This window comes from Coenobita brevimanus, chromosome 101, assembly GCF_032717465.1.
Source record: "Coenobita brevimanus isolate Jiangsu-jjx chromosome 101, ASM3271746v2, whole genome shotgun sequence".
Lineage (NCBI taxonomy): Eukaryota > Metazoa > Arthropoda > Malacostraca > Decapoda > Coenobitidae > Coenobita > Coenobita brevimanus.
In genome coordinates, this window is record NC_137054.1 from 52,818,545 (window position 1) to 52,846,244 (window position 27,700).

At 45.9% G+C, this 27,700-nt stretch overlaps 1 protein-coding gene across 1 annotated transcript in view; it reads right to left on the bottom strand.

The window, feature by feature from the left end:
• Positions 1-27,700, bottom strand: part of LOC145415035 (1-acyl-sn-glycerol-3-phosphate acyltransferase alpha-like) — an 85,118-nt gene that overhangs the window by 43,482 nt on the left and 13,936 nt on the right. The window contains exon 3 of the mRNA XM_080284453.1: positions 23,509-23,633. Within this exon, the coding sequence (XP_080140579.1) occupies positions 23,509-23,633 (125 nt within the window). The remainder of the gene's footprint in view (positions 1-23,508; positions 23,634-27,700) is intronic.

Genomic DNA, 27,700 nt, shown 5'->3' on the forward strand with positions numbered 1-27,700 from the left:
GGAAATTCGTACTTCGAGTTTTCGTATTTCAAGGACTCACTGTACTGGGTTTCTATTACTATTACTATTAATTTCAATTGCTCTCTATTATATTACTACAGTAATCCCCCCAATATCCGATGTAATAGAGCCAAAGGCACGTCCGGAAAGTGGTCCTGTCCGGATATTGGGCCCCAGCCTCCTGGACTTGTACTTATGGACCTTAACTCATAAAAACACCTATACAACTCCCTCTTCCATGCACTGCACCTATTTAAGACCCAAATCACACCAATAAGGGACATAAAAGACTGAAATAAATGCAAAAGAACCATAAAATGAGGTTTTAGAGGTGAGTTTATACAATATTAAACATTCTGGGTACTTACAACAAGTCCCTGGCTCCTGGATTGGTTTCAACCGTCAGTTTGCAGTCCACAGTTAATCCTTTGCACTGTAAATTCTAATTTCTTAACACTGCACAACACTGTAATTTCCTGTGTGTTCTAGTGGCGAGGTATTGCAGTTTATTCACTGTTTATTCACAAAAAACGAGCACATGTGACTTCCATTACGATAAGCATCTGCTCTCGATCGGAGTTAGGCTGTGACTGTTGATGATGGCGGGGTAACAGAGTTGCCAGATCGCAACGGCCACATTACCAAACTCCTCAATTTTCATTACCATTTTTAACTTTCATTACCAAATTTGTAAAGCTAGCATCTATTCTTCACTAATTATATACAGTACACAAGTTGAAATACATGTAATCACTCTTCTTATAATTAATAGCATGTTGATTATTATCATGCCATATAGGCTACCAAATTAATCAGAGAAAGCAAACAATCCACCATCTCCATCCTGTGTATCTTCATATATGTGAAAAATCCATTTGATATTGTATTATTCTGATTCATTACCAAACGAATTTTTCATTACCAAATTGGCCCACATTTGGTAATTAAACATACCAAATGGCAACCCTGACAGGGGAGGGGGGAGGGGGGAGGAAGGAAGGGGTGAAGGGACTATGGTGTAACAGCTCTTTCGGCGCCATGTCGCAATTCCAAATTACGGGTGGGAAAAAAGTCAGATTTTTTCGAATTTTTTGCGGTTTTTGGCCCATTTTGGGAATATTGGATCCCGGGATGAAAATGTCCGGTTAGTGGGGATGTCCGGAAATTGGACGTGCGGATATTACAGGGATTACTGTATAAAATTACTTTAGTGGTCATCTATTGCTATTACTATTACTTGGTCATCTATTAGTATTACTATTACTATTAATATATTATTTATGATAACGGTATTAATTAAATTGAAAATGGTTTATATTTTCATTATCGTTGGGAGGCTGTTCCACTGAATGCACAACTGCATCTAGATCACCTGATGGCCTGTTGACCACTCCCCATTCTGCACGGTCTCCTGTGGTGTACCTGCAGCTTGGAGAGCGGCCAACAAGTAACCAAGGTGAGAAAGCTGTTTTAATTGATTGTTGTGAACGGTATTAACCTTTTAACCACGGGTGTCATCCCAGAATGACATTGCAAAAACTGGACCAAACCGCGGGTGTCATTCTGGAATGTTTGTGAATATTTTGAATACCGCGCATTTTTTCCGTGAGCCAATTGTTTCAAGGGAGAGTAGCTATTAAGTTCTTTCACTCCAGCTGACCCCCACCTCCCTCCTCCCACCCCCCGGGCCCCCCACCCCACCCCTGACCAAACACAAATCAGTATTTGTCCAGCTTTGTGAGTGACAACACCGCTGATGTGGCAGTGAAGTGCAAGCAATTACAGTGCCTTTTACCTGCCTCAGTGAACACAGAGTGGGTGTTTATCGTATGTGCAGTGTTCATATATGTTTATAGTATTATTATCAGAATGAGGTTGGCATTTGGTAATGGTGTGTGAGTGAAAAAAATAGTGATTTTAGATCGCTCACTTCTAATGGCACTGCCCATCCAGTGATAGTCAACGAAATCATGAAACTTACATCATTGCAAAGCTGAAGGTTAGTACTTTCTAATGGTACCTTATTTTTCGCTCTAGATTTATTCTGTGCAGAGTTATAAAGGTTTAAAGTTTGTTTACATTTTGGCTGGAACCCCCACGGGGGGGGGGGGGCAGTCGGGTCAAAGCAATGCCCGCGGTTAACGGGTTAAAGAAGTGTCTGTAATGGTAAAGTAATATACAATTATCTATTACTTTGCCCTCTATTACTATTACAATTACTATTACAGCCAGGAACTTGTGATCTATTACTATTGCTTTGCAAACCCTGTAATAGTCTATTACTATTACTATTACCCCATGTCTGCCTGAGAGCAGGCCATGAAGCCTATGCCCAGAGTCACACACACACACACACACACAAAAAGCATTTATACAGAGATTACTGTACTGATGTAATCATATCATGGGAAGGTCTCTCTCTCTCTCTCTCTCTCTCATTGTGTGTGTGTGTGTGTGTGTGTGTGTGTGTGTCCCAGTGATCGGATAATGGTTTAACAGAGCCAAGGTCCAGCGTCCGGATAATGAATACGTCTGAATACTGCACATCCGGATAAATAAGGTACTTTATAAGAAATATATATAAGCAAATCCCGATTTACGATACCCCTGGGTGCAATCTTGGAGGCAAGGTTGAGGGAGATCGTAAAGATTGACGAGAACCAGTTTGGATTTCAGCAAGGCAAATCAACACTGGATGCCATTTTCAGCATGAAACAATTACAGAAGTATGGAGAGAAGAAGGAGGAGTTGTTTCACATATTTGTGGACCAGGAAAAGGCTTTCGACAGGATGCGAAAGACAGTGATTGTGTGGGCACTGAGAAGGCAGATGGTGCCCGTGCAACTGGTGGCGCTGGTGATGGCTCTGTATACAAATTCAAGGTTGAGAGTGACGACAATTGCAGGAACACTGGAGGAGTTTGGCATCAGAGTTGGAGTTCACTAAGGGTCGGCATTAAGCCCCCTTTTGTTTGTGCTAGTGATGCAGGAGGCAACAAGAGATTTGGTTGGTGATAGCATATGGCAGCTGATGTATGCGAACAACCTGGAGTTGGCAGCGGAGTCAGAGGTGAGAGTTGTGGAGATGTTTGAGGAGTGGAGAAGAGAGATGGAAACAAGGAGACTGTAGGTCAACAGATCAAAGATAAAGCTGATGGTGGCAGGAATGGAGCCAGCAGAGAGACCACAAAGAGGAAGGTATCCATGCGGAGAGTGTGTGGTGTTCAGGTTGCTCAAAGTGGTGCCATGGTAGACTCAAGAACATAAGAGAGTGCTGGAGAGAACTTCAGGTGCCCAGCATGTGTTAGAGGCCAGTAGTGAGACCACAGGAGGCAGCAGTGGAGGGTGGTGTGTTGGAGGTGGTAGACCAGTTCTGCTATCCACAAGATGTGAGGGCAGTGCAGAGGCGGCAGTGAGGACCAGGATTACAAGCGCCCGGAGAAAGTGGAGAGAGTTGGCCAGTCTGTTAGTGAACCAGGGGATACCGCTGGTTCACTGTGCCAAGGATCTATTGTGCCTGCATTCAGACCTGTGCTGCTGTACGCTGCAGAGACATGGGCATTGACAGCAAATTTGGAGAGGCTCCTGTTGACCTGTGATTACAGGATGCTGAGGTATATGGCAAGAGTTAAGTGGAGAGAGAGAGAGTCACATGAGGAGGTGAAATGAAGTGGAGTGGAGAGCACAGAGGATAGGATTCGGAGAATAAGACAGAGATGGTTCGGTCATGTGTGCAGAAGAGAGCAAGATAACATTTTGAGACGGGCTATGGAACTGGAAGTAGAAGGAAGGAGATCAGTGGGAAGACCAAAGAGACCTTGGAGGCAAGTGGTTACGGAAGATATGAGACATTTACACAAAAGAGAAGAAGACACGGAAGACAGATACAGATGGAGACGACTCATATCACATGCAACCCCGGCACTAGGAAGAGAAAGACACTAAACGAAGATGATGATGATGATGATGATGCGATACCCCCGGAATAGCGATGGGAGTAGAAATACCATCCTACCTTGCCTACCATAGGTCTACCTCTCGTTTTGCAATGGGTTTTGAATTTTTTAAACCAATTTTGACTATTTTTTACTTAAATTTTGTGTTTCGGTTGATTTATAAACTGTTTTTAGACTTAGATTAATGTTTTTGTCATAGGTGGAGGGAACACTGTCATTTGGGGTATGGATTCCCACCCATCAGACGAGGTACAAAACAGTGTGGACAACTACAGTCGTGGCAAGGAACTCTGAGGTTGTTATTATTGTATCCTGGCAACTTACCCCTCAACAATGCTTTCATTTTCGTGTATAATATGAGATGCATGTGATTCGTATATAAGATGTTCGTGTATAATAATATCTGTGTATAATATATTCATGCATAATAATATCATTCATGTACAAAGGAAAAGGGGAAAAAGAAGTGTGTGGTAATCATAGGGGCATTTGTCTTCTTAGTATAATAGGAAAAGTGTATGGTAGGATACTTATAGACAGAGTTAGAGAAAGAACAGAGAAATTAGTTGGAGAAGAACAGGGAGGCTTTAGGAAAGGAAGAGGTTGTGTAGATCAGATATTCATTCTTAGATCTTTAGTGGAAAAGTTTCTAGAGAGGGGAAAGAAGTTGTATGCGGCTTTCATGGATTTGGAGAAAGCATATGGATGGGGTCGTAAAGAAGGTACAAGGTAGGGCAGTGGATGTGGGGGTGGCCCTAATGAATGAGGGTGAGATTTGGAAGCTTCCGGTGTTGCTGTTTGCTGATGATACAGTATTGTTGAGTGAAGATGAATGGGAGTTGCAAGGTTTGGTGAATGAATTTGGGACAGTGTGTAGGAGGAGGAAGCTGAAAGTTAATGTAAACAAAAGTAAAGTTATGGTGTTTGAGAGGAATGAAGTCACAGAGTGTGCAGTGAGGTTGGATGGTGAGGATATGGAGAATGTGAGTGCATTCAAGTACTTGGGTAGTGTGATGAGTAAGGATGGAACTTTGGGGGATGAAGTACGTGAAAGGGTACAGCAGGGAAGGAAGGTTGTTGGCACACTGAAAGCAGTGATGAGAAATAGGGAGGTGAGTATGGAAGTTAAGAAGACACTGCATGATGGTATTGTGATCCCTACCCTGACGTATGGAAGCGAGGCGTGGACCTTGCAAGAGGGGAACAAGTCAAGAGTGAGAGCAGTGAAAATGAGTTACTTGAGAGGAGCATGTGGAGTGACATGGAGGGACAGGTTGACGAATGAAGAAGTGAAGGAACGTTGTGGGGTAGATGTGGATGTGGTTGAAAAGATTAGGAGAAATACACTGAGGTGGTTTGGACATGTGGAGAGGATGGAGAATGAAAGACTGACTAAGAGGGTGTATGCAGGTGAGGTGGAGGGAGGGAGAGGGAGGGGTAGACCGAGGATGAGGTGGAGGGATGGAGTTGAGAGGTATATGAGGGAGGGGGGGGTGAGTTGGGGGGAGGGGAGTCAAATGGTGGGTGACAGAGTGACTTGGAGGCGTTTTGTCTGCGGCCACCCTTTGTGGGATTAGGGCGTCGGGCTATAGATAGATAGATATGACAGGGTGGATAGACAAGGATTGTGGAAAGTGTTAAGAATATATATGGAGTAGATGGGAAGTTGTTGAATGCTGTGAAGAGTATGTACGATAGTGCGAAGGCTGCAGTGCGTTTGGATGGTGAACTAAGTGAATTTTTCTCTTTGAAAGTTGGGTTGAAACAGGGATGTGTCATGTCTCCATGGTTGTTCAATTTGTACATGGATGGGGTAATAAAAGAGGTACAAGGTAGGGTAGTGGATGTTGGAGTGGCTCTGGAAAGAGAGGATAGTGTCTGGAAACTCCCTGTACTGTTGTTTGCAGATGATACTGTGTTATTGAGTGAAGATGAAGGGGAGCTGCAAGGCTTGGTGGATGAGTTTGAGAGAGTGTGTAAGAAACGGAATCTAAAGGTGAATGTAAGGAAGAGTAAAGTGATGGTCTCTGAGAGAGGTGAAGTCAGTGAATGTACAGCAAGGTTGGATGGTGAGGAATTGGAAAATGTGAGTACGTTTAAGTATTTGGGTAGTGTGATGAGTAGGGATGGAGGTTTGGAGGGTGAAGTGCTTGAAAGGGTACAGCAGGGAAGATAGGTTGCTGGTTCTTTGAAAGCAGTGATAAGAAACAGGGAAGTGAGCATGGAAGTGAAAAAGTTACTACATGACAGTATTGTGATACCAACTCTAACATACGGAAGTGAAGCTTGGACATTGTTGGAAGGACACAAGTCAAGAGTGAGAGCAGTGGAAATGAGTTATTTAAGAGGAGACTGTGGAGTCACGTGAAGAGACAGGCTGACGAATGAGGATATAAAGGAGCGTTGTGGTGTGGATGTGGATGTGATAGGAAGCGTTATGAGGAACACACTGAGGTGGTTTGGCCATGTGGAGAGGATGGAGGGTGAAAGACTGACGAAGAGAGTGTATGTGAGTGAGGTGGAGGGGGGGAGAGGGAGGGGGAGGCCGAGGATGAGATGGAGGGATGGGGTGGAGAGGTATATGAGAGAGGGGTGTGTGAGTTGGGAGCGGGGGAGTGAAATGGCGGGGGACAGGGCGACTTGGAGGCGATTTGTTTGTGGCCACCCCAAACAGGATTGAGGCGTCTGGCAATAGAAATAGATGTATAATGTGATACGAAATCGGACACCCTATTGAATGGTAGGCTACCAGGGTACGATAATGACAGCCTCAGAGTCGTGCGCTGCGACTACAGGTGACTCAACAAAGAATATTTCATGTTTAACCACTGAACTGTCATCTAACCTATCATGGAGTACATGATAATAATTTCAAATAAATATTAATAATTATGAAAAATGATATCAATAAATCATGTGTTTATATTAGGGCTGTTCATGGAAAAATGCTTTGAAAATACAAAGGAATTTCTAAATAATTGTTGGAAAATAAGAGGGAAGAAAATAAAGCTCAACCACCAGAACAGTTGCTAAAACGACATAAAGAGGAGCCACTGAAAAGGTTATCACGACTGCATCATCAATCAATAAATCACGTGTTTACGTTCGGGTTGTTCAAGGGAAAATGCTTTGAAAATACAAAAGGGATTTTTAAATAAATGTTGGAAAGTATGAGAGAAGAAAATAAAGGAGCTCAGCAACCAGAACAGAAACAAAAACGACTTAAAGAGGGGACCGTCAAATTTCTAAATAAAAACGACTTACAGAGGGACCGTTGAATTTCTAAATAAATGTTGGAAAATAAGAGGGAAGAAAATCAAGGAGCTCAGCACCAGAAAGGTTGCTAAAACGACATAAAGAGGAACCACTGAAAAGGCTATCACGATCACATATCAGTCAATAATCATCTGTTGACATTCCTCGTCAACAGAATTCCCCCCAAAAACATCAACGATTCTCCATCACAATAATTCACATCTGTGTCATCCATACATTATTATTATGCATAACAGATGTTTATTTAATTGTCCCAGGACTGTCTGATGGTGGGACTGTATACAGGACTGCTGCTTCTTTCCTACTGAGTTTGAATATGAGTCAGAAACCGCATTCTCCAGTGACAATGACTGGGTATAAGTGAGACGGGCACTGGCTTAGGCTAGCTTCAATTACAGCTGTCAGGCCATTTAGATTAGTTCAATGCTTTATTTTAACTCATGTGGGTGGGTTTAGGACTTGGTTGGGAGGGGAACCCATGGCTTAAAAATGCATCCGTATACTTTATACGTTAAATCTACCTGGCGATGGATTTTTACTTTACCAATTGCATCATTAAACCAGAGTATGCCTGTATATCGTTATCATTGCAATATAAAAATCCACACTCCTGCCATTATACTGTAGCAATATTATTGCCTCAAAAACATCATTATTGCAAGCCTAAGCTGGGCCAAGCCCACAACTCACAAACATTGGCCTGGTTCATCAGCCAACAACATGACCTGTTTTCACAAGAGCAGGACCATATAGCCATGAATAATCGTTTTTCATTAGCCCACACCATTACAGCTAGGGCTAAAGGTGAGTTTCACAAGTCGCTGCCCACACCCTGAGGTTATGAACAGCAATATCTGAGGTCAAATGCATGCTAATAGTCTGTTTTCAAATATACACATTGTAATGTTCATTTTGGGGCTTCATACTCTCGTAACATAATAATTCCAAGTAAAATCTTAGGGAGGGGGAGGCCGAGGATGAGATGGAGGGATGGAGTGGAGAGGTATATGAGAGAGGGGAGTGTAAGCTGGGAGCAGGGCAGTGAAATGGTGGAGAGGGGTGTGTGAGCTGGGAGCAGGGCAGTGAAATGGCGGAGAGGGGGGTGTGAGCTGGAAGCGGGGCAGTGAAATGGTGGGGGACAGAGCGACACGGAGGCGATTGTTTGTTATGGGATTAAAGCGTCTGGCTATAGACAAACAGAAAATATTAAAATATTTCAAAAGCAAAGAAGTAGTATACAACTGATGCTGGTTTGGCCAACTTTTGTTTATAACCAAGCCAGCCACTCAGAGTCACAGACTTCCTTATGTTAGATTAAGTAGTAGTATTGCCTTACTGATTCAGTTTCTAAACTCCTTGTTTTTTTCTATGTTATTCTAATAATTTTTATGGTGGTAAATGACTGTTTACTGACAATTTTCTTTTCCCTGTTCTTTATATCAATGTACATCCCAGGTGACTTGTGTTTGTTTACTAAGTATAATAGGAGACTTTCTAAACCTACTCAAATCTACTGAAATTTATTATTACAAGCTCTAACCTTACACATTCATATGCTAGCTTTACCTATGCGAAACTGTCTAACCTTTAAAAACAATATAACCTAACCCAACTGAAAATAACCTAACCTAAGCACACCTACCCTAACCTAACTTAACCAAGTCAAACCTAACCTATCCTAACTTACCCATACCAGACATAACCTAATCCAACTCAGTTTAAAACGATTTTACTTAACCATAGTCTAGCATAATCTAAACTAACCTAACCAATGGTAACTTAACCAAACAACAGAAGCAACAGAAGAAAATCTGCCAATGGCACTAAACACACACTCACTGAAGCGCATGTGCCTCTGTGACTGAGTGACGTGACGCATTGCAGCTTGTGTTAGACTAAAGCTTGAAGTCACCGCTACACAGCGCTCCCATTGCGATCGTGTTATGTCGGCTTGTTGGCAAGCTACTTAAAAAGTTCAGCTTCTTTTTGGACAGACCTCGTAAATCACGTTTCACTCATGCTATCAAAAAGAGGACATCCTTATTTAGAAGGAAAAAATTTGGTACCTTAACTCACCTTAGTTTTTACACTGCAGATTTTTGAAGTTTAGAGATGGTGGTGTGTCAGTGGTGGTGGAGAGGAGGGTGGTGATGGAGTGTGGAAGAGGGTGGTGGAGTGTGGAGGAGGGTGGTGGAGTGTGGGGGAGCATGGTGGAGTGTGAGGGAGCATGGTGGAGTGTGAGGGAGCATGGTGGAGTGTGGAGGAGGGCAGTGGAGTGTGGAGGAGGGTGGAGGAGTGGAGGAGGGTGGTGGAGTGTGGAGGAGGGTGGTGGAGTGTGGAGGAGGGTGGTGGAGTGTGGAGGAGGGTGGTGGAGTGTGGAGGAGGGTGGTGGAATGTGCAGGAGGATGGTGGAGTGTGGGGGATGGTGGTGGAGTGTCGAGGAGGGTGGTGGAGTGTGGTGGGGGGTTGTGGAGGGTGGTGGAGTGTGGAGGGTGATGGAGTGTGGAGGAGAGTGGTGGAGTGTGGAGGGTGATGGAGTGTGGAGGAGGGTGGTGGAGTGTGGAGGATGATGGAGTGTGGAGGAGGGTGGTGGAGTGTGGAGGAAGATGGCAGAGTGTGGAGGAGGTGGTGGAGTGTGGAGTGTGGAGGAGGGTGGTGGAGGGTGAAGGAGAGTGGTGGAGTGAAGAGGAGAGTGGTGGAGTAAGGAGGAGGGTGGTAGAGCAAGGAGGAGGGTGGTGGAATGTGGAGGAGGGTGGTGGAGTCTGGAGGAGGTTGGTGGAGTCTGGAGGAGGTTGGTGGAGTGTGCAGGAGGGTGGAGTGTGGAGGGTGGTGGAGTTTGGAGGAATAAGGAGGAGTTTGGAGAAGGGTGGAGGAATGTGGAGGAGTGTTGTAGTGTGTGGAGGGGGGTGTTGGAGTGTGGTACAGGGTGGTGGAGTGTGGTAAAAGGTGGTGTGTGGAGGAGGGTGGGGGTGCATGGAGGAGGGTGGGGGTGCATGGAGGAGGGTGAAGGAGGGTGGTGGAGTGTGAAGGAGGGTGGTGGAGTGTGAAGGAGGGTGGTGGAGTGTGGAGGAGGGTAGTGCAGTGCGGAGGAGGGTGGTGGAGTGTGGAGGAGGGTGGTGGAGTATGGAGGAGGGTGGTGGAGTGTGGGGGAGGGTGGTGGAGTGTGGGGGAGGGTGGTGGAGTGTGGGGGAGGGTGGTGGAGTGTGAATGAAGGTGGTAGAGTGTGGAGGAGGGTGCTGTAAAGTCTGGAGGAGGGTGGTGGAGTGTGAAGGAGGGTGGAGTGTGGAGGAGGGTGGAGGAGTGTGGAGGAGGGTGGTGGAGTGTGGAGGAGGGTGCTGTAAAGTCTGGAGGAGGGTGGTGGAGTGTGAAGGAGGGTGAAGTGTGGAGGAGGGTGGGGGAGGGTGGTGGAGTGTGGAGGAGGGTGGTGGAGTGTGGAGGAGGGTGGTGGAGTGTGGAGGAGGGTGGTGGAGTGTGGAGGAGGGTGCTGTAAAGTCTGGAGGAGGGTGTGGAGGAGGGTGGTGGAGGGTGTGGAGGAGGGTGGTGGAGGGTGGAGGGTGGTGGAGTGTGGAGGAGGGTGGTGGAATGTGGAGGAGGGTGGTGGTGTGGAGGGTGGTGGAGTGTGGAGGAGGGTGGTGGAGAGTGAAGGAGTGTGGAGGAAGGTGGTGGAGTGCGGAGGAGGTTGGTGGAGTGCGGAGGAGGAGGGTGGAGTGCGGAGGAGGGTGGTGGTGTGTGGAGGAGGGTGTTGGAGTGTGGTGGATTGTGGAGGAGGGTGGTGGAGTGTGGAGGAGGGTGGTGGAGTGTGGTGGAGAGTGATGGAGTGTGGAGGAGGGTGGTGGAGTGTGGGAGGGTGGTGGAGTGTGGAGGTGGGTGGTGGAGTGTGGTGGATTGTGGAAGAGGGTGGTGGAGTGTGGAGGATGGTAGAGGAGGGTGGAGCAGTGTGGAGGAGGGTGGAGGAGGGTGGAGCAGTGTGGAAGAGGGTGGTGGAGTGTGGAGGAGGGTGGTGGAGTGTGGATGAGGGTGGTGGAGTGTGGATGAGGGTGGTGGAGTGTGGAGGAGGGTGGTGGAGTGTGGAGGAGGGTGGTGGAGTGTGGAGGAGGGTGGTGGAGTGTGGAGGAGGGTGGTGGAGTGTGGAGGAGGGTGGTGGAGTGTGGAGGAGGGTGGTGGAGTGTGGAGGAGGGTGGTGGAGTGTGGAGGAGGGTGGTGGAGTGTGGAGGAGGGTGGTGGAGTGTGGAGGAGGGTGGTGGAGTGTGGTGGAGGGTGGTGGTGTGGTGGAGGGTGGTGGAGTGTGGAGGAGGGTGGTGGAGTGTGGAGGATGGTGGAGGAAGATGGTGGAATGTGGAGGAGGTTGGTGGAGTGTGGAGGAGGGTGGTGGAGTGTGGTGGAGGGTGGTGGATTGTGGAGGAGGGTGGAGCAGTATGGAGAAGGGTGGAGGAGGGTGGAGGAGGGTGGTGGAGTGTGGTGGAGGGAGGTGGAGTGTGGGAGGGTGGTGGAGTGTGGTGGAATGTGGAGGTGGGTGGTGGAGTATGAGGGAAAGTGGTGGAGTGTGGAGGAGGTTGGTGGAGTGTGGAGGAGGCTGGAGGAGGGTGGTGGAGTATGGAGAAGGGTGGTGGAGTGTGGAGGAGGGTGGTGGAGTGTGGAGGAGGGTGGTGGAGTATGGTGGAGGGTGTTGGAGTGTGGTGGAGAGTGTTGGTGTGGAGATTGGTGGAGGGTGGAGGAGATTGGGGGAGGGTGGAGGAGGGGGAGGAGTGTGGTGGAGGGTGGTGGAGTGTGGAGGAGGGTGGTGGAGTGTGGAGGAGGGTGGTGGAGTGTGGAGGAGGGTGATGGAGTGTGGAGGAGGAGGGTGGAGTGTGGAGGAGGCTGGTGGAGTGTGGTGGTGGGTGGTGGAATGTGGTGTAGGGTGGTGGAGGGTGATTGTGTGGAGGAAGGTGTTGGAGTGTGGAGGAGGGTGGTGGAGTGTGGAGGAGGGTGGTGGAGTGTGGAGGAGGATGGTGGAGTGTGGTGGTAGGTGGTGGAGTGTGGTGGTGGGTGGTGGAGTGTGGTGGTGTGGAGGAGGGTGGAGGAGGGTGGTGGAGTGTGGTGGATTGTGGAGTGTGGTGGATTGTGGAGGAGGGTGGTGGAGTGTGAAGGTGGGTGGTGGAGTGTGGAGGAGGGTTGTGAAGTGTGGAGGATGGTGGTGGAGTGTGGAGGAGGGTGGTGGAGTATGGAGGAAGGTGGTGGAGTATGGAGGAGGGTGGTGAAGTATGCAGAAGGGTGGTGGAGTATGCAAGAGGGTGGTGGAGTATGGAGGATGGTGGTGGAGCATGGACAGGGCCATAATTTCTGGGGGGGGTTTGGTGGGCTACAGTCCCCCCCAATGTTTTCTGTATATTAGTAAACTTCTGCTATGATTGAGGACTTATAAAGTTGAATCTAAAAATAAAAAGGATGAAACACTTGGAGTAGTTTTGTTGAAAATTCAAACAATTCTACTCGAGTTTGATCGAATATTTCTAAATTTGATCCAAAATGATCATAAACTAAATCATAATAGTACTTAGATTTTGATTATTGTATCATTACCAAAACAATAAAGGCAAAGTGGTACCGGTATACATCAATCTGAATCCTGCCATGGGTGTGTAGGAACAATCTTGATAAGGGTGCAGCGTTGTGGAACAAAAATGTAAAATGGCCAAATTATTAAACTTAGTCACAGTTTGAGTTGAAAGTTCAGACTGGCAGAAAGTGAAGCCTTTAATCTAAACACCCACCTCCATCACTAAACATACATGTCTCATTAAACATCAGCTTTCAGGTAGAATCAAACTGAAATACATCAGATGACCTGCAAACTTAATCCTTTCAATTTAATTTTAAGTTTGTAGGGTTGTGATGGTTTAGGCATATGGAGAGAATGGATAATGAGCACTTGGTGAAAAAGATAACTAGATCTGATGTGAGAGGTGTAAGGCTGAGAGGAAGACCACGAATAGGATGGATGAACAGTGTGAAGAAAGCGTTGGATGCGACAGGGATGTCAGTTGAACAAGGAAGAGTGGCTGTGCATGAGAGAAACAATTGGAGAGAAACTGTGAATGAATAAATGATGATGCAGCCCTGAGGGGATATTCTCCTGCATTTGATCTGATCAGCTGATCAGGTCAGGTGCGGGTAAGGGGATGGGTCCATCAAGATGAGGCAGGGGTAAACCGCTATGCTGTCGGGCCCTGCTGCGGATGTCACAGATTGAACTGTGCAGTTGACCCTTGTGCAGTGTGGTGCGGTGAGGACCTGTCCCTTCTCCCCTTGGGGCTAAGATGCGAATGAATGTCTTTGGGTGGATGAGTAAATTGGAAGAGTGTCATCTTGTCTCAGCTACCTCCCTTTCCTTGAGGGAAGCAACCAAAGCATACAGACAGAAAGACAGATAGTCCGGAGGTACAGTACATTTGGCCAAGCCCCCAAAAAATTCTGTTGAAAATTATGGGCCTGATGGAGGAGGTTGGTGGAGTGTGGAGGAGGGTGGTGGAGTGGTGGAGTATGGAGGAGGATGGAGTGTGCAAGAGGATGATGGAGTGTGCAAGAGGATGGTGGAGTGTGGAGCAGGGTGCTGGAGTGTGGAGAATGGTGGCTGTGTTGAGGGGGGATAGTGGAGTGTGGAGGGTGGAGAGGGGTGGTGAAGTGTGGAGGAGGATGGAGGAGGATGGTGGAGTGAGGAGGAGGGTGGTGCAGGTTGGTGGAGAGTGGCAGTGTGTGGAGGGTGAAGGGTGGTGTAATATGGATGAGGGTGGAGGAGTGTGGAGAAGGGTGGTGGAGTGTGGAGGAGGGTGGTGGAGTGTGGAGGAGGATGGTGGAGTGTGGAGGAGGGAGGTGGAGTGTGGAGGAGGGAGGTGGAGTGTGGAGGAGGGTGGTGGAGTGTGGAGAAGGATGGTGGAGTGTGGAGGAGGGTGGTGAAGTGTGGAGGAGGGTGGTGGAGTGTGGAGGCGGGTGGAGTGTGGAGGAGGATGGTGGAGTGTGGAGGAGGATGGTGGAGTGTGGAGGAGGGTAGTGGAGTGTGGAGGGTGGTGGAGTGTGGAGGTGGGTGGAGTGTGGAGGAGGATGGTGGAGTGTGGAGGAGGATGGTGGAGTGTGGAGGAGGATGGTGGAGTGTGGAGGAGGGTAGTGGAGTGTGGAGGAGGGTGGTGGAGTGTGGAGGAGGGTGGTGGCATGTGCAGGAGAATGGTGGAGTGTGGAGGAGGATGGAGGAGTGTGGAGGAGGGTGATGGAGTGTGGAAGAGGATAGTGGGGCATGGAGGAGGGTGGTGGAGTGTGGAGGAGGGTGGTGGAGTGTGGAGGAGCGTTGTGGAGTGTGGAGGAGCGTTGTGGAGTGTGGAGGAGCGTTGTGGAGTGTGGAGGAGCGTTGTGGAGTGTGGAGGAGCGTTGTGGAGTGTGGAGGAGCGTTGTGGAGTGTGGAGGATGGTGGAGTTTGGTGGATGGAGAAGGGTGGAGCAGTGTGGAGGAGGGTGAAGTGTGGAGGAGGGTGGTGGAGTGTGGAGGAGGGTGGTGGAGTGTGGAGGAAGGTGGTGGAGTGTGGAGGAAGGTGGTGGAGTGTGGAGGAAGGTGGTGGAGTGTGGAGGAAGGTGGTGGAGTGTGGAGGGAGATGACAGAGTATGGAGGGTGGTAGTGTGGAGGAGGGTGGTGGAGTGTGGAGGAGAGTGGTGGAGTGTGGAGGGGGATGGTGGAGTGTGGAAGAGGGTGGTGGAGTGTGGAGGAGGGTGCTGGAGTGTGGAGGAGAGTGGTGGAGTGTGGAGGAGGGTGGTGGAGTATGGTGGAGAAGAGTGGAGTTTGGAGGAGGGTGGAGAGTGGAGTTTGGAGGAGGGTGGAGTGTGGAGGAGGGTAGTGGAGTGTGGAGGAGGGTAGTGGAGTGTGGAGGAGGGTGGTGGAGTGTGGAGGAGGGTGGTGGAGTGTGGAGGAGGGTGGTGGAGTGTGGAGGAGGGTGAAGTGTGGAGGAGGGTGGTGGAGTGTGGAGGAGGGTGGTGGAGTGTGGAGGAGGGTGGTGGAGTGTGGAGGAGGGTGGTGGAGCATGGAGGAAGGCGGTGGAGCATGGAGGAGGGTGGAGTGTGGAGGAGGGTGGAGTGTGGAGGAGGGTGGCAAAGTGTGGAGGAGGGTGGAGTGTGGAGGGTGGTGGTGGAGGGTGGAGGAGGGTGGTAGAGTGTGGTGGAGGGTGGTGGAATGTGGAGGAGGATGGTGGAATGTGGAGGAAGATGGTGGAGTATGAAGGAGGGTGGTGGAGTGGAGGAGTGTGGAAGGGGGTGTTAGAGTGTGGAAGAGGGTGGTGGAGTGTGGTGGAGGATGGTGGAGTGTGGAGGATGGTGGAGTTTGGAGGAGGGTGGTGGAGTGTGGAGGAGGATGGTGGAGTGTGGAGGAGGATGGTGGAGTGTGGAGGAGGATGGTGGAGTGTGGAGGAGGGTGGTGGAGGATGGTGGAGTGTGGAGGAAAGTGGTGGAGTGTGGAGGAGGGTGGTGGAGTGTAGAGGAGGGTGGTGGAGTGTGGTGGAGGGTGGAGGAGGGTAGTGGAGTGTGGAGGTGGGTGGTGGAGGGTGGTCAAGTATGGGGGAGGGTGGTGTAGTGTGGGGGAGTGTGGAGGATGGTGGTGGAGCATGAAGGAGGGTGGTGTAGTGTGGGGGAGGGTGGTGTAGTGTGGGGGAGGGTGGTGGAGTGTGGAGGATGGTGGTGGTGGATTATTTCAGTATGTCAGTTATTTTCTGTTGACTTGCAATATTCTTCAAGTTTTAAATTATTGTTTTCTACTTTTTATTATCAAGTTACTTCACTTATTTCATTTATCATTTTTTTTGTTTTTGTACTACTTATTACAGTTAAAGTCCTTTAATCCGGAATGCAATTGCCCACAGACCTCCTGGATTATCAGATTTTCCGGACTACCATACCCAAAAATGTTCAAAAAACACCACCAAAAATAAAGTACACTAAAGACAACGTATGTAGGCCTGGGCGCGGTTGGATAGTTTGGAGCACTGCTTTTAGGTATTTTTCTATATTTTTCGATTTTTTCCCAATTTTTCTTGATTTTTTACACAAAAAAGCTAAAAATGACCCTGAGCTGAAAATTCCAGACCATTTTTCCAAACCATCGGATGCCGGATTATTGGAAGTTCACTGTATCTACTCAGTTCACCTGTCATTATTTCTTTGCTTTTTCTTATTACTAAAGACACTCTTCACTTATTTCACTTATCATTATTTCTTTGTCTTCACTCATTTTTATCTAGTTATTTCACTTATGTAGTTGCTTCCACTACTAAACTTAGTCATTGAGCCACTAGTTAATAATTTACAAATTTCATCCATCCATCTATCATCCAATCCTACACTGCCCCATGAGGAGTGTAGGAGTCTGAAGCTATGCAAGTTGGTCCTGACATTTCACTTTTAGTTATTTCTTGTTTCCACATACCATCTACATCTGATATCACTTTTACTCAGCAGTAGCAGCAGTCATAAGAGCCACAGGTTAGTGCATGGGTGCACTCAGCTGTGGCACAGATGAAGTGAGATGGGAATGTTTCCTCATGACTTCCCACAACCACCCATATATTTAGGCTCTTTTCTTGGCATCTGGTTATTCTCCTAATCATCTGTGCCACTGGAAACATAGTCAAGCTTTCCTTTCGCCTGTGGATGCCACCTAAACATCCCAGAATCAGATTCAGATTGAAGACCAAGGATCACCTGACACAGACAAGCAACTGTCACTCTTGTGGCTAGACAAACATTGAGCACTCAGTGCATATACCAGCATAGTATGCAATGTTGCCAGGCATCATAAAACTCTACAAGAACCTGAGGGTGATCATTTCCATATCCAGAAATTTTAAACGAGCGTGGGTCTGTATCGAGTAACGTTGTAATCAGAAGTGCTTCTTTTATATAGACAGGTCACAAATTATGGATTAATGTTTATCTGTTGATATCTGGCTAAATTATGGCACAAATTCATAGTATGGAATACCTTGTGACAAAATACAGTACAGCCCTGCATTGTTAGCACTAATACAGTACAGTATAGTACGCTACCTCCAGCATTATTTAATCAAATTTTCAGCTTCATTTCATCCGTCTCCATGAGCACACAATATTTATCACAACAACAGAAAAAAATAGTTCATCTCAATTTATGAATGTCTGGTTTCCAATCCAGTTCCATTCTGTGCCTATCCCAGGCAAGAGCTTGAGCTGTTTCACAAAACTGTCTTTCTTACCTCAATCATCAGAGAGAACTGCACTTACTGTTTTCATTTGCTATTATGCCCTGACACATAGTGCTCATTTTACATACACTGTACACAGTAGATCCCCGTTATAGTGGATTACTGACTTACGACTGCCTCAGAGCCACCAAACTGTCGTTGGCTATAACGAACAATGGTTGTTAAATGGGACTCAGTAGGTTGCAATACATGTGTTTCCTACCCTTTTTTTTCAACCTGCCCTGATTTTGTCCTCTCTTCATCGTGACTGCTGAGCTGTAATAAGAGATCATAGCAGTACTGCACAGTGCCCCCTCCCCCAAGCAACGCAGTTCATGGGTCTGGGCATTTCATTGTGTAAATGGAAACTGTGTTGATGTGTACGCTGAAACCCATGTCATAGGGAGAAATGGGTGTGGAAATGTCCCAAAATTTTCCCAAAGTCCCCCCTCCGACCTTCCTGAAAATCTTTTACTACCTCCTGAGAATACTAAACATTAATTCGTTTTCTTTCGTTTTTAAAGGCTCCAACATGCTTGCATGTGTTGGCCTTGGTCACCTAATGGCGGTTCTCCACACTGCACGATCCATTGCAGCCTCCCTGTGCAGTCCCTTAACCCTGAGGTCACACTTAATGACCTCGTCCCATGTCTTTCTCGGTCTACCCCTCATAACCCCACCCCCAATATTAACACTTCTCACCTTCCTCACCCAATTATCATCCCCCATCCTCTCCACATATCCAAACCATCTCAATCTACCCCTCCTCATCACAACACCAATACACTCCAGTCCCATCCTACCTCTCAACTCTTCCATCGTAAACCCAGCCCCTCCAGGCCTTGGACGCAGGGATGCACTGCACATCCGCCTAATCATTGTCATTTCTGTACGTCTAAGCTGGCGAATATCTTCCTCCTTCACTGCCCAGGTCTCACTACCATACAGCATTACACTCCTAACACATGCTGCATACAAAGACCCCTTAGCATGTAGGGAGAGTCCTCTCAATGTCAGGAGAGGCAAAAGCTCCCTGAACTTCTTCCAACCACTTCTCACCCTAGCCACAGAGCTAGCTCCAGCCCCACCTCCAGCACACAACATGTCTTCCAAATAACAAAACTCTTTCACACACTCAAGAGATTCACCAAGAAGTTCAATCCTTTCACGTCCGACAATCTCCACCTGCTCACCTCGACACGCCATACACATAAAATCAGTATTATCTCGCAGTCTACCTCTAATACCACTACATCTCTTATGCACCCATTTATCACACACACCGCACAAGATGGAATTACTTCCCACGCCCTTGTGGCAAACTGCACATGGCCACTCTCCCTCGTCTTTGACAGTACCGCCACCAACCCTAGATATCATCAGTTTTGTTTTATCTGCATTTACCCTTAAATCCTTGTGCCGTACCATCTCTCCACTTCCTAAACCTTTCCTCCACCTCCCTTTCGTTCTCTGCAATCAACACCAAATCATCAGCATACAACAACTCCCACGGGAGTCCGTTTCTAAAGTCACGCGAAAGGACTTCAAGTACCATGATAAACAACATAGGACTCAAGACTGACCCCTGATGCACACCAACATTCATGGAAAACTCATCACTCAAATCTCCATTCACTCTTACCTGTGTGTGAGCACCCACATACATAGCCATAACCACCCTAACCAGCCACTCCTCCAAGCCAAGCTTTCTCATTGCCCACTTCACCACCTCTCTAGGGACTCTGTCAAAGGCCTTTTCCAAATCAACAAAAACAAAATAAAGATCCCTTCTCCTACCAATATATTTTTCCTGAAGCTGTCGAACAATGAATATAGCATCAGTGGTCCCCCTACCTGGCATAAACCCAAACTGCATCTCATCAATATACACTCTTTCTCTAATCATATCTTCTAAAACTCTCTCCATTACCTTCATTATCTGATCTAAAAGATTTATACCTCTATAATTTCCTCTTTCCAGGGCATCACCCTTCCCTTTATACACATTTACAATCACACTCTTCAGCCAATCATCTGGGACAACACACTCATAAATAACCTATTCATCAGGTCAGTGACTAAACTCACCCCTGTATCGCCTGAGGCCTTCAACATTTCGGCAGTCAACCCAGACACACCTGGTGCCTTCCCCACCCTCATCCTGCCTATTGCCTCACTCACAGTAGCAGTATCAATCAAAGGCCAAGGGCCAGACACTGGATCTGCTGGTTCCAAACCTTCCTTGTCCCAGTCAAACTCCTCATTCAACAACCGGTTATAATGCTCTCTCCATGCATCTTTAATATCCTCACTGTTCACCACTACCCTTCTTTCATCATTCTTCACACACTGCTCACCTATAATATCCCAATTATCCGTCTTCACTTGACCTGCCACCCTAAATATCATATTTTTCCTTTCCCCATGATTTAGGTTATCAAGTAATAGTCTCTGTGACTTAGACTTTGCCCTGTATACCTCTCTTCTAGCCCTACACTTGGCAGCCAAATATTCCTCTTTGCTACCACTCTTCTTCCATTCCCGGAAAAGCCTTCTTTTCTCCTTAACTGCAGCTTCTACACCCTCATCCCACCACCAAGTTACTTTATGTCTTGGTGGTCCTCTTGTCCAACCGCATGTTGTAGTACACAAACAGCATCCACAAATGTCACTGGGCAAAAGAAAGGGTTATTTAGCCTACAAACTGCTACGCAGAGCAGAGTACTGTACTCACCAAAAGGAGTGACGGAGTACAGTATTGATTAGATGGCACACAGGGGTGGGGGTGTGGGGGGGGGGAGTATCCAAGGATGAGGGGCTAGTGGAGGGGACTGAAGTGTTTCTAACCTCTCTGGGGCTGAGGTTAGGCCTCAAAGCCTTACTCAAACTCCCCTTTATTGTCACTGTCAGGATGTGGATAGGGTGCTGCGGAGGTGTCACACTGTGGAGACTGTTGAGACCGAGGTACCTCCAGCAAGAACATTGCCAGGCTAACAGGGGGAGTTACCGTGCTGGCTGATATGGGGTACAATTTATGCTGCAGTACTAATCATGATTAGTGAAAGCCAGAATCGCACTGCTCACAGGCCTACTGTACTGGGCATAAAGAAGTGCTAAGAACAGGATATGAAACAAACTGCAAAAAGGCAAAACTCTAGGCCAAGTTAGTCTAAAATGGGTATACTTTTCATTCTTAGTACTAGAACGACACTGAACAGTACTCATTCATTTTCAAATATGTGCTTGAATTCCCTTATAAGGGGAAGAACCTCCAATTTAACAAATTTTCTGTTTTAACCCCTAACATACTACAACTGACAGTGGTCAGTTTGCTAGTTTGCAAGTAATGTCCTATGACTGATGATCATAGAAGGTCTGTTAAAAACTGCCCAGCGCTAAGTTATCCCCTTTTATGATGAAAATGGTTCCTACCCAATCAGAACTAAGGGATGAGGTGGTGAGAAGGAAGATCCCACCCCCTCACCTGGTCTGTGGGGGACCACCCTCTAGTCATTTCACCTCCCTCTAGCTGATTGGATATAGCCAGCTCTGTTCCCTCCCACCCAAACTACTCACAAATACCACATCTACATTGTATGGAAGGTGTCTCATGCCCGCTCACCCCCCCTCCCAGCCCCCCTCCTCCACCTCCCTCCACCCCCCTTCACATCAAATGACACGGCAATTTCCCTGCTATGATCGCTTTGTGTGTATTTCCTCTCACCATAATCCCCCCACAATACCTCCCCCACATTGGGGATCTGTCTCATCCCCCCCCTCACCCCCACCAGACCCCCACAACTCTCCTTCACCTCCTTCCACCCCACCTTTATATCGAATGACAAGGCAATTTCGCTGCTATGATCGCTTTGTGTGTGTTTCCTCCAACCATAACACCCACCACACCACCTCCCCGGAACTGGGGGTGTCTCATCCCCCCTCACCCACACCGGAGACCCCCCACCCCACCTCCACTTTCCTCCCTCCACATCCTTTGTCCTGAATATGACATGGTAATTTCCCTGCCATGATCAGCCTGTCTGTGTACTGTTATCAAAAATTTGTTCCCCCTCCCTTTTTCTTTAAAACTCTCAAGCTGAGTCCTACACCTAGTTTCATCAATGGACACATTATTTTACATTGACGAGGTAGGTGGGGGCACTCACCATCCACTCACTCAATGTAGTGCTGCTCTCAGGTGTCTGCCCTTTCCTCTCCTCCATCCTTCTTTCCTTCCATCCTCTCCTGTCTTTCTTTCCTTCATTCTTTCCTCATCCTTCTACCTACGGGTGACTTTACGCTCCCTCTTCTGTCTTTCTTTCCCTCATTCTTTCCTCTTCCTTCTGCCTGTGGGTGGCTCTACACTAAGTGACAAGCCAAATGGTTTCCTGTACACCAGGAAACCATTTACTACGTTGGGTAGTAACCATATAACCAAATGATTGCGCCTGGTGGTTTAGTGGGTAATTATGGTGCTCCAATCGGATTGAGCCGGTGCAGGTTTATATCCAAGGGTTGGTTGGGGTTTATTACTCACATAATGCCACTCAGGGATGAGTCAGGCTGGTCACTCTCATACACGTCAGGACCAACTTGCCTAGCCCCGGGCTCCTACGCTCCTCATGGGGCAACATAAGATTGGATGATGGATGGATGGATGGATTTCATTAACTTTGGTATGGTTCTTTAGTGAAAATTAGTTTTTTGACGAATTTTTCAAGTTTGGATTTTTTCTTTCTTTTTTTTACTCTCAAGCTGACTCCTATACCTAGTTTCATAAACAGAAACATATTTTACATTGATTTCATTTATTTTGGCTACGGGTGACTTTACACTCCCTCTTCTGTCTTTCATTCCTTCATTCTTTCCTCTCCCTTCTGCCTGTGGGTGACTCTACACTGAGTGACAAGCCAAATGATATCCTGTACACCAGGAAACCATTTACTATGCCTGGTGGTAATCATATAACCAAATTTTGGCGCCTGGTAGTTTAGTGGGTAATTATTGTGCTCCAGTTGGATTGAACCGGTGAAGGTTTATATCCAAGGGGTGATTGGGGTTTATTGCTCATGTAATGCCACTCAGGGATAAGTGAGGCTGGTCATTCTCACCTTAAATGTCAGGACCAACTGCCAAGTCCCAGGCTTCTACGCTCCTCATGGGGCAACGTAGGATTGGATGATGGATGGATAGATCTTCTTGCGAAAATTAAGTTTCCATCGATGTTTTCCTGTTTTCTCTTACCGTGAGGGGGGACTTATGTAATCTCTGAAGGGCAATTTTGCAGGTAACCATTAGGTCTAGGGGACTGAGAGTGGCATTTTCAGGTGTGTAAATTCAAGCTCTTCAAATCTGTAAGAAAAATTTTTTACCTTGGTGGAAGGTGAAAAAATCGACCCTGAACTGGGGGAACATAGCTTCAGTAAAATGCTCTCTTTAGGGGTTAATAAACTTCACTTCCCCCCAATCAGTTTGTTATAATGAAGTCTCCTGTACTTAATTCCATACTATATTACATAACCAAACACTGACAGATTTCTATGAAAACAGACTGCAGTCCAACCTTCTACAAACATGGCAGGCAGGAGGGTGATGATGGATGTAATATGCTAAATAAATGTGGCATGATAGGTAGACAAAGCCAGGATATTCAACTGCAAGAAAGCATGCCTGTACAGTACAGGCACATTTTCTAGGGGGTTGGCTAGACATTTCTGGTGTCTAGCAGTTCCTATAACTGCAAAATTTTTTCCATGGAGGAATATTTCGTATCGAGCATTCTCTTAATCACGATTAAGGATTCAGATAAGAGTGGATACATGCATAAAAACAAGATGATCCAAATAAGCGAAAATTCAGATATGAGTCATCTGGATACTATGGGTTCCCTGCATACATAAAATTTTAGCAAAATGAATGTTCAAAAACAATACAACAAGCACTACTACCTATACAGTATTATCACAAGCATATACATTACTCAAGTAACTAACATAAAAGAAGACAAACACCTATATATATAAAAACATGAAAGGCATCATGATCTTACTTGAGAAGATGTCTTCGTGTAAACTTCCATCATCTGGGAACGAACTTCTTCCATCAGGTATGGCATGTCAGCTTTGGTCATGCCTTTTGTGGAAATGGGTGGCAAGCAGGTGACAATTATGTGGCCTGAAAAAAAGAGCACAGGTAAAGTAAATAAAATTAAAAATATAAATCCTAACATAAAACCATATATACTGGATATTCAAATATATGAGAGTAAAGTTGTAAATTAACCTTTTTGTGTTCACTCCATAATCACTCTAAGCGAAAATTTAGACACATACTTCCACTGTCTGGTGAATACACTCAAACGTTGAATACCGCAAGCAACAGGGACTGAACAAGGGCTTAGGTATCGAAATCCACATCACTCAAACAATATGCCTGCATGTACAGTATAATGGTACAATGTGTTCTGGCAACTTTCCAAAACTCTCACTTTTACCCTTCCTTACCGCCTTACCCCACATAAGTTACCCCATTAACCCCTCCGTGGCCACCAGCGTCGAATGACGTTTAGCCGATCAATGGCTGCAGGCGTCGTTTGAGCGCGGCCTATAAAAAACTGCAAAAATTTTTGGGAAGTGAACGTACCATTCTGTACGTCTTCACACTGACCTTAAACTACACTCCCATACACCTCATCAAGCAGTTCAAAGCCTGCTGCTGTGATGAGTAGATTTTCGATTTTTTCGCTCCTAGCCATGCCTAAACAAGCACAACTGCACCCATTATCTCGACCCAGGCAGAACAAATCACACACAACCACCTGCTTATGATTATGAAGTAATACTGGAACATAGAAAAAGACATGATAATAAGTGAAAAATGGCATGGAGAGGTGGCACAATGGACGCAACTTCATCTAAGCATTTGCCATACAAGTACCTGTAAAACAATGAAGGGAGGCAATATTCATTCTTACTTGTAGGGGAGGTAGTTTACTTATAATACAAGGGTTATCAATAATTCCAAAAGATTTGTTCTGAATTTTGTCTAGCTGTTTTAGTGCAACCTCTCTACATCCATTCCACATGGGTGAGCAATGTTCAAGTTGAGAGCACACATGACTATTATAATAAATTATAGCTAACTGCCCGTCAGTGAAGAAGTTTCGGATTCTGTACAACATTCCAAGTATCTTTGAGGCAGTTTTAGCAAGTGATCTGACATGAGAGGTCCAGCTGAGGGCATTGTTAAGTGCGACAACGAGAATTTCAATACTTTTGGAGATGGGAATATTAGTAACACCGAAAGTAATATACAAATCTGGCAATATCTGTCTATTAGTAAATTGTATATACTTGGTTTTACAAGCCCTGAATGAGACACGATTATTATGTCCCCATTCACTGATCTAGGATATGCCTTGATTTATGGAGATGACTGAACTGAGTTGAGAGTTAGAGGTATTAAACTTTGTAAATGGGTGTTTGAGAGTGAATGAACTGTGAAGTGTTGAGTCATCTGCATATGATTGGATGGGATTGTGAGTGACAGATAAGCGATCATTAATATGAACTAGGAATAGGGTTGGCATCAGAACTGATCCCTGTGGCACGCCGATGTTAACTAAGTGGAAATTGGAAAATACATCATCTATTTCTACTCTTATCCTTATGTTATGAGACATGAGGAAAGCAGAGGAACAAAAGACGTTAGTCCATAGCAAGGGAGTTTGGGCAGCAGGGAATGGTGCCACACTCTGTCAAAAGCTTTAGAAATACCAGGGGCTACTGCATGAGTTTATCCACACTGGTCAATTGACTGATGGTTGGTATGAGTCAGAAGAATGAGTATGTCAATGGTGGATCTTTCATGGCGAAAACCATATTGTCTATCACTAATTAAAGTTGTTGGATTCAAGGTGTTTAACTATGTGCTTATTAATTACAATTTCAAATACACTCAATCCTTGAGTAACACGTGGTTGAGTAACACGTTTTTGTTCTAACGCGGTCATCATAATGAGACAAGTCATGTCAACACGCGGAAAAACTCGAGCTCACGCGGGAAGTCAGTTGGCCTGGCGACTAAATTTAAAAGTCGCGCGTGATGACGTCACCCTCTAAACTTTGGGTACTTTTCCTGGGCACATAGTTCCAATCTGTATGAGTATTGATCTCAATACCACACCCAGCCACCTAAGCCAAGCAGCCCTAGTGGGATAGGTTAGGTGTAATGTAGAAAAAATTTTGCCTGGGAAACACACTGAGCATATTTTTAAGAAAAACCTATGGTTAGTTTTGAAACAACTGGGCGAGCATCATTCCTGGCTGAAGGTTCCCGGTGGCGAGATGAATACGCATACAAGATGGAAATATGCTTCATGGGCACACTCAAGGCCAAATGGTTAGACAAAATTTATGGGTTTCGCAATTTCAGGGGATGAAATGGAACGAAAATGTATGCTAATCAGGAATTAAAAAAAAAAAAAAATCCATGTGTTCTCGTGAGTTAGGGTTCAGTTCCACATTCTTCATTCGATTTCATGCTTCCCAACACATTTCGGACCAACTGGGCATATGGTTATCAGTCCTTTCTCATGCCTCACCTAGTTCTTACCCACTCATAATGGGTTTTGCAGTTTTAAGGGACGAAATGGAATGAAAATGTTTGCTTGACAAAAAGTTACTCTTTTATCCATGTGTTCTTGTAAATTAGAGTTCAGTTCTACATTCTTCGTTCGATTTAGTGCTTCCCAACACATTTCCAACTAACCGAGCATACGGTTATGTCCTTTCTCGCGCCTCGCCTAATTCTACTCCACACTCATACTGGGTTTCACAGTTTTAGGGGACGAAATGGAACGAAAATGTTTCCTAATTAAAAAAAAAAAAAAAAAACTTTCATCCATGGGTTCTCGTAAGTTAGTGTTCAGTTCCACATTTTCGTTCGAATTCGTGCTTCCCAACACGTTTCGGACCGACTGAACATACGCCTATAAAATCCTTTCTCGCATCTCACTGACTTTACCTCACAGTCATATGAGTTTCGCAGTTTTAGGGGACAAAACTGAATGAAAATGTTTGCTAACCAGAAAAAAAAATTACTTCCATGTTCTCTCACAAGTTAGCATTCAGTTCCACATTCTTCGATCTTCTTCCTGATAGTCTCGTATTTTTCCGATTACCTATGGGAGGTAAATAATCGTTTCATGCTAAATCTGTTTCCCCGTTGTTTTTAGCTGTGTTACACTGTGTCAACTCATTTGACTCGTCAGGGTTACAGTGAAAGGGCCTGTCCTAAAAGTTAACTACAATTGACCTAACCTAGCCTAACTATACCTAACCTAGCCTAACTATACCTAATAATTTAACCTTATCTAACCTAGCATCCAGTTGGAAAATTGGGAGACGAAAACCACCTTTGAGTACGTCAAGACAATCATAGGTACGGCTTAAGGAACGTGATGATAAAATGTGGGAAGTTTTTCTGCAAGAAGTTGTAATTTATCACCCTTAAAATAGTCAGAAAAACACCGAAAACAAACTGGAGGAATGTGAATTGAATTGGTATGGTCTTTCTCCTGCTGTAAGTAAAGCGTACGTTTACCGAAATGGCAAAAAAGTGTGGAGAACATGAAAGCACCATCATAATGATTTGGAAGGACCAGGAGAAGATAAAGATCGTGCGAAGGAAGTGATGCGAACCTTGTAGCAATGAAAGTTTATATTTGTCCTGAAGCTGACTGAGAAGCTTAGGCCTATAGGGCATTATGTGGAGTGTCAGAGAAATTGTCATTTTTACTCCTTACCACCTTACCCCACGTAAATTACCCCCACTTATATGCACCATCAGGTAAAACAGTGATATAATCATTGTAATTAAGATCACCAATGATATTAGAAAAAGCATTAACAAAAATGTTGGGCTAGGTACCCTTATGTTGATTTGTAGCTTCCCGGCACTCACTCCCCACCCCCCACCGATAATGTTATCAAAGTTTCGCCTCCTCGTATCTTGTGGCCTTCGGGAGAAACGTTAGGCCGTATGGTTAGACTAAAATTTATGGGTCTGGCAGTTTTAGAGGACGAAATGGAACAAAAATGTTTGCAAAAAAAAAAAAAAAAAAAAAAAAAGTACTCTTTCATCCATGTGTTCTTGTGTTAGCATTCAGTTTCACATTCTTCGTTCGATATCGCTTTTCCCAACACATTTTGGACTGACTGAGCAGTTTAGCCATATGCTTA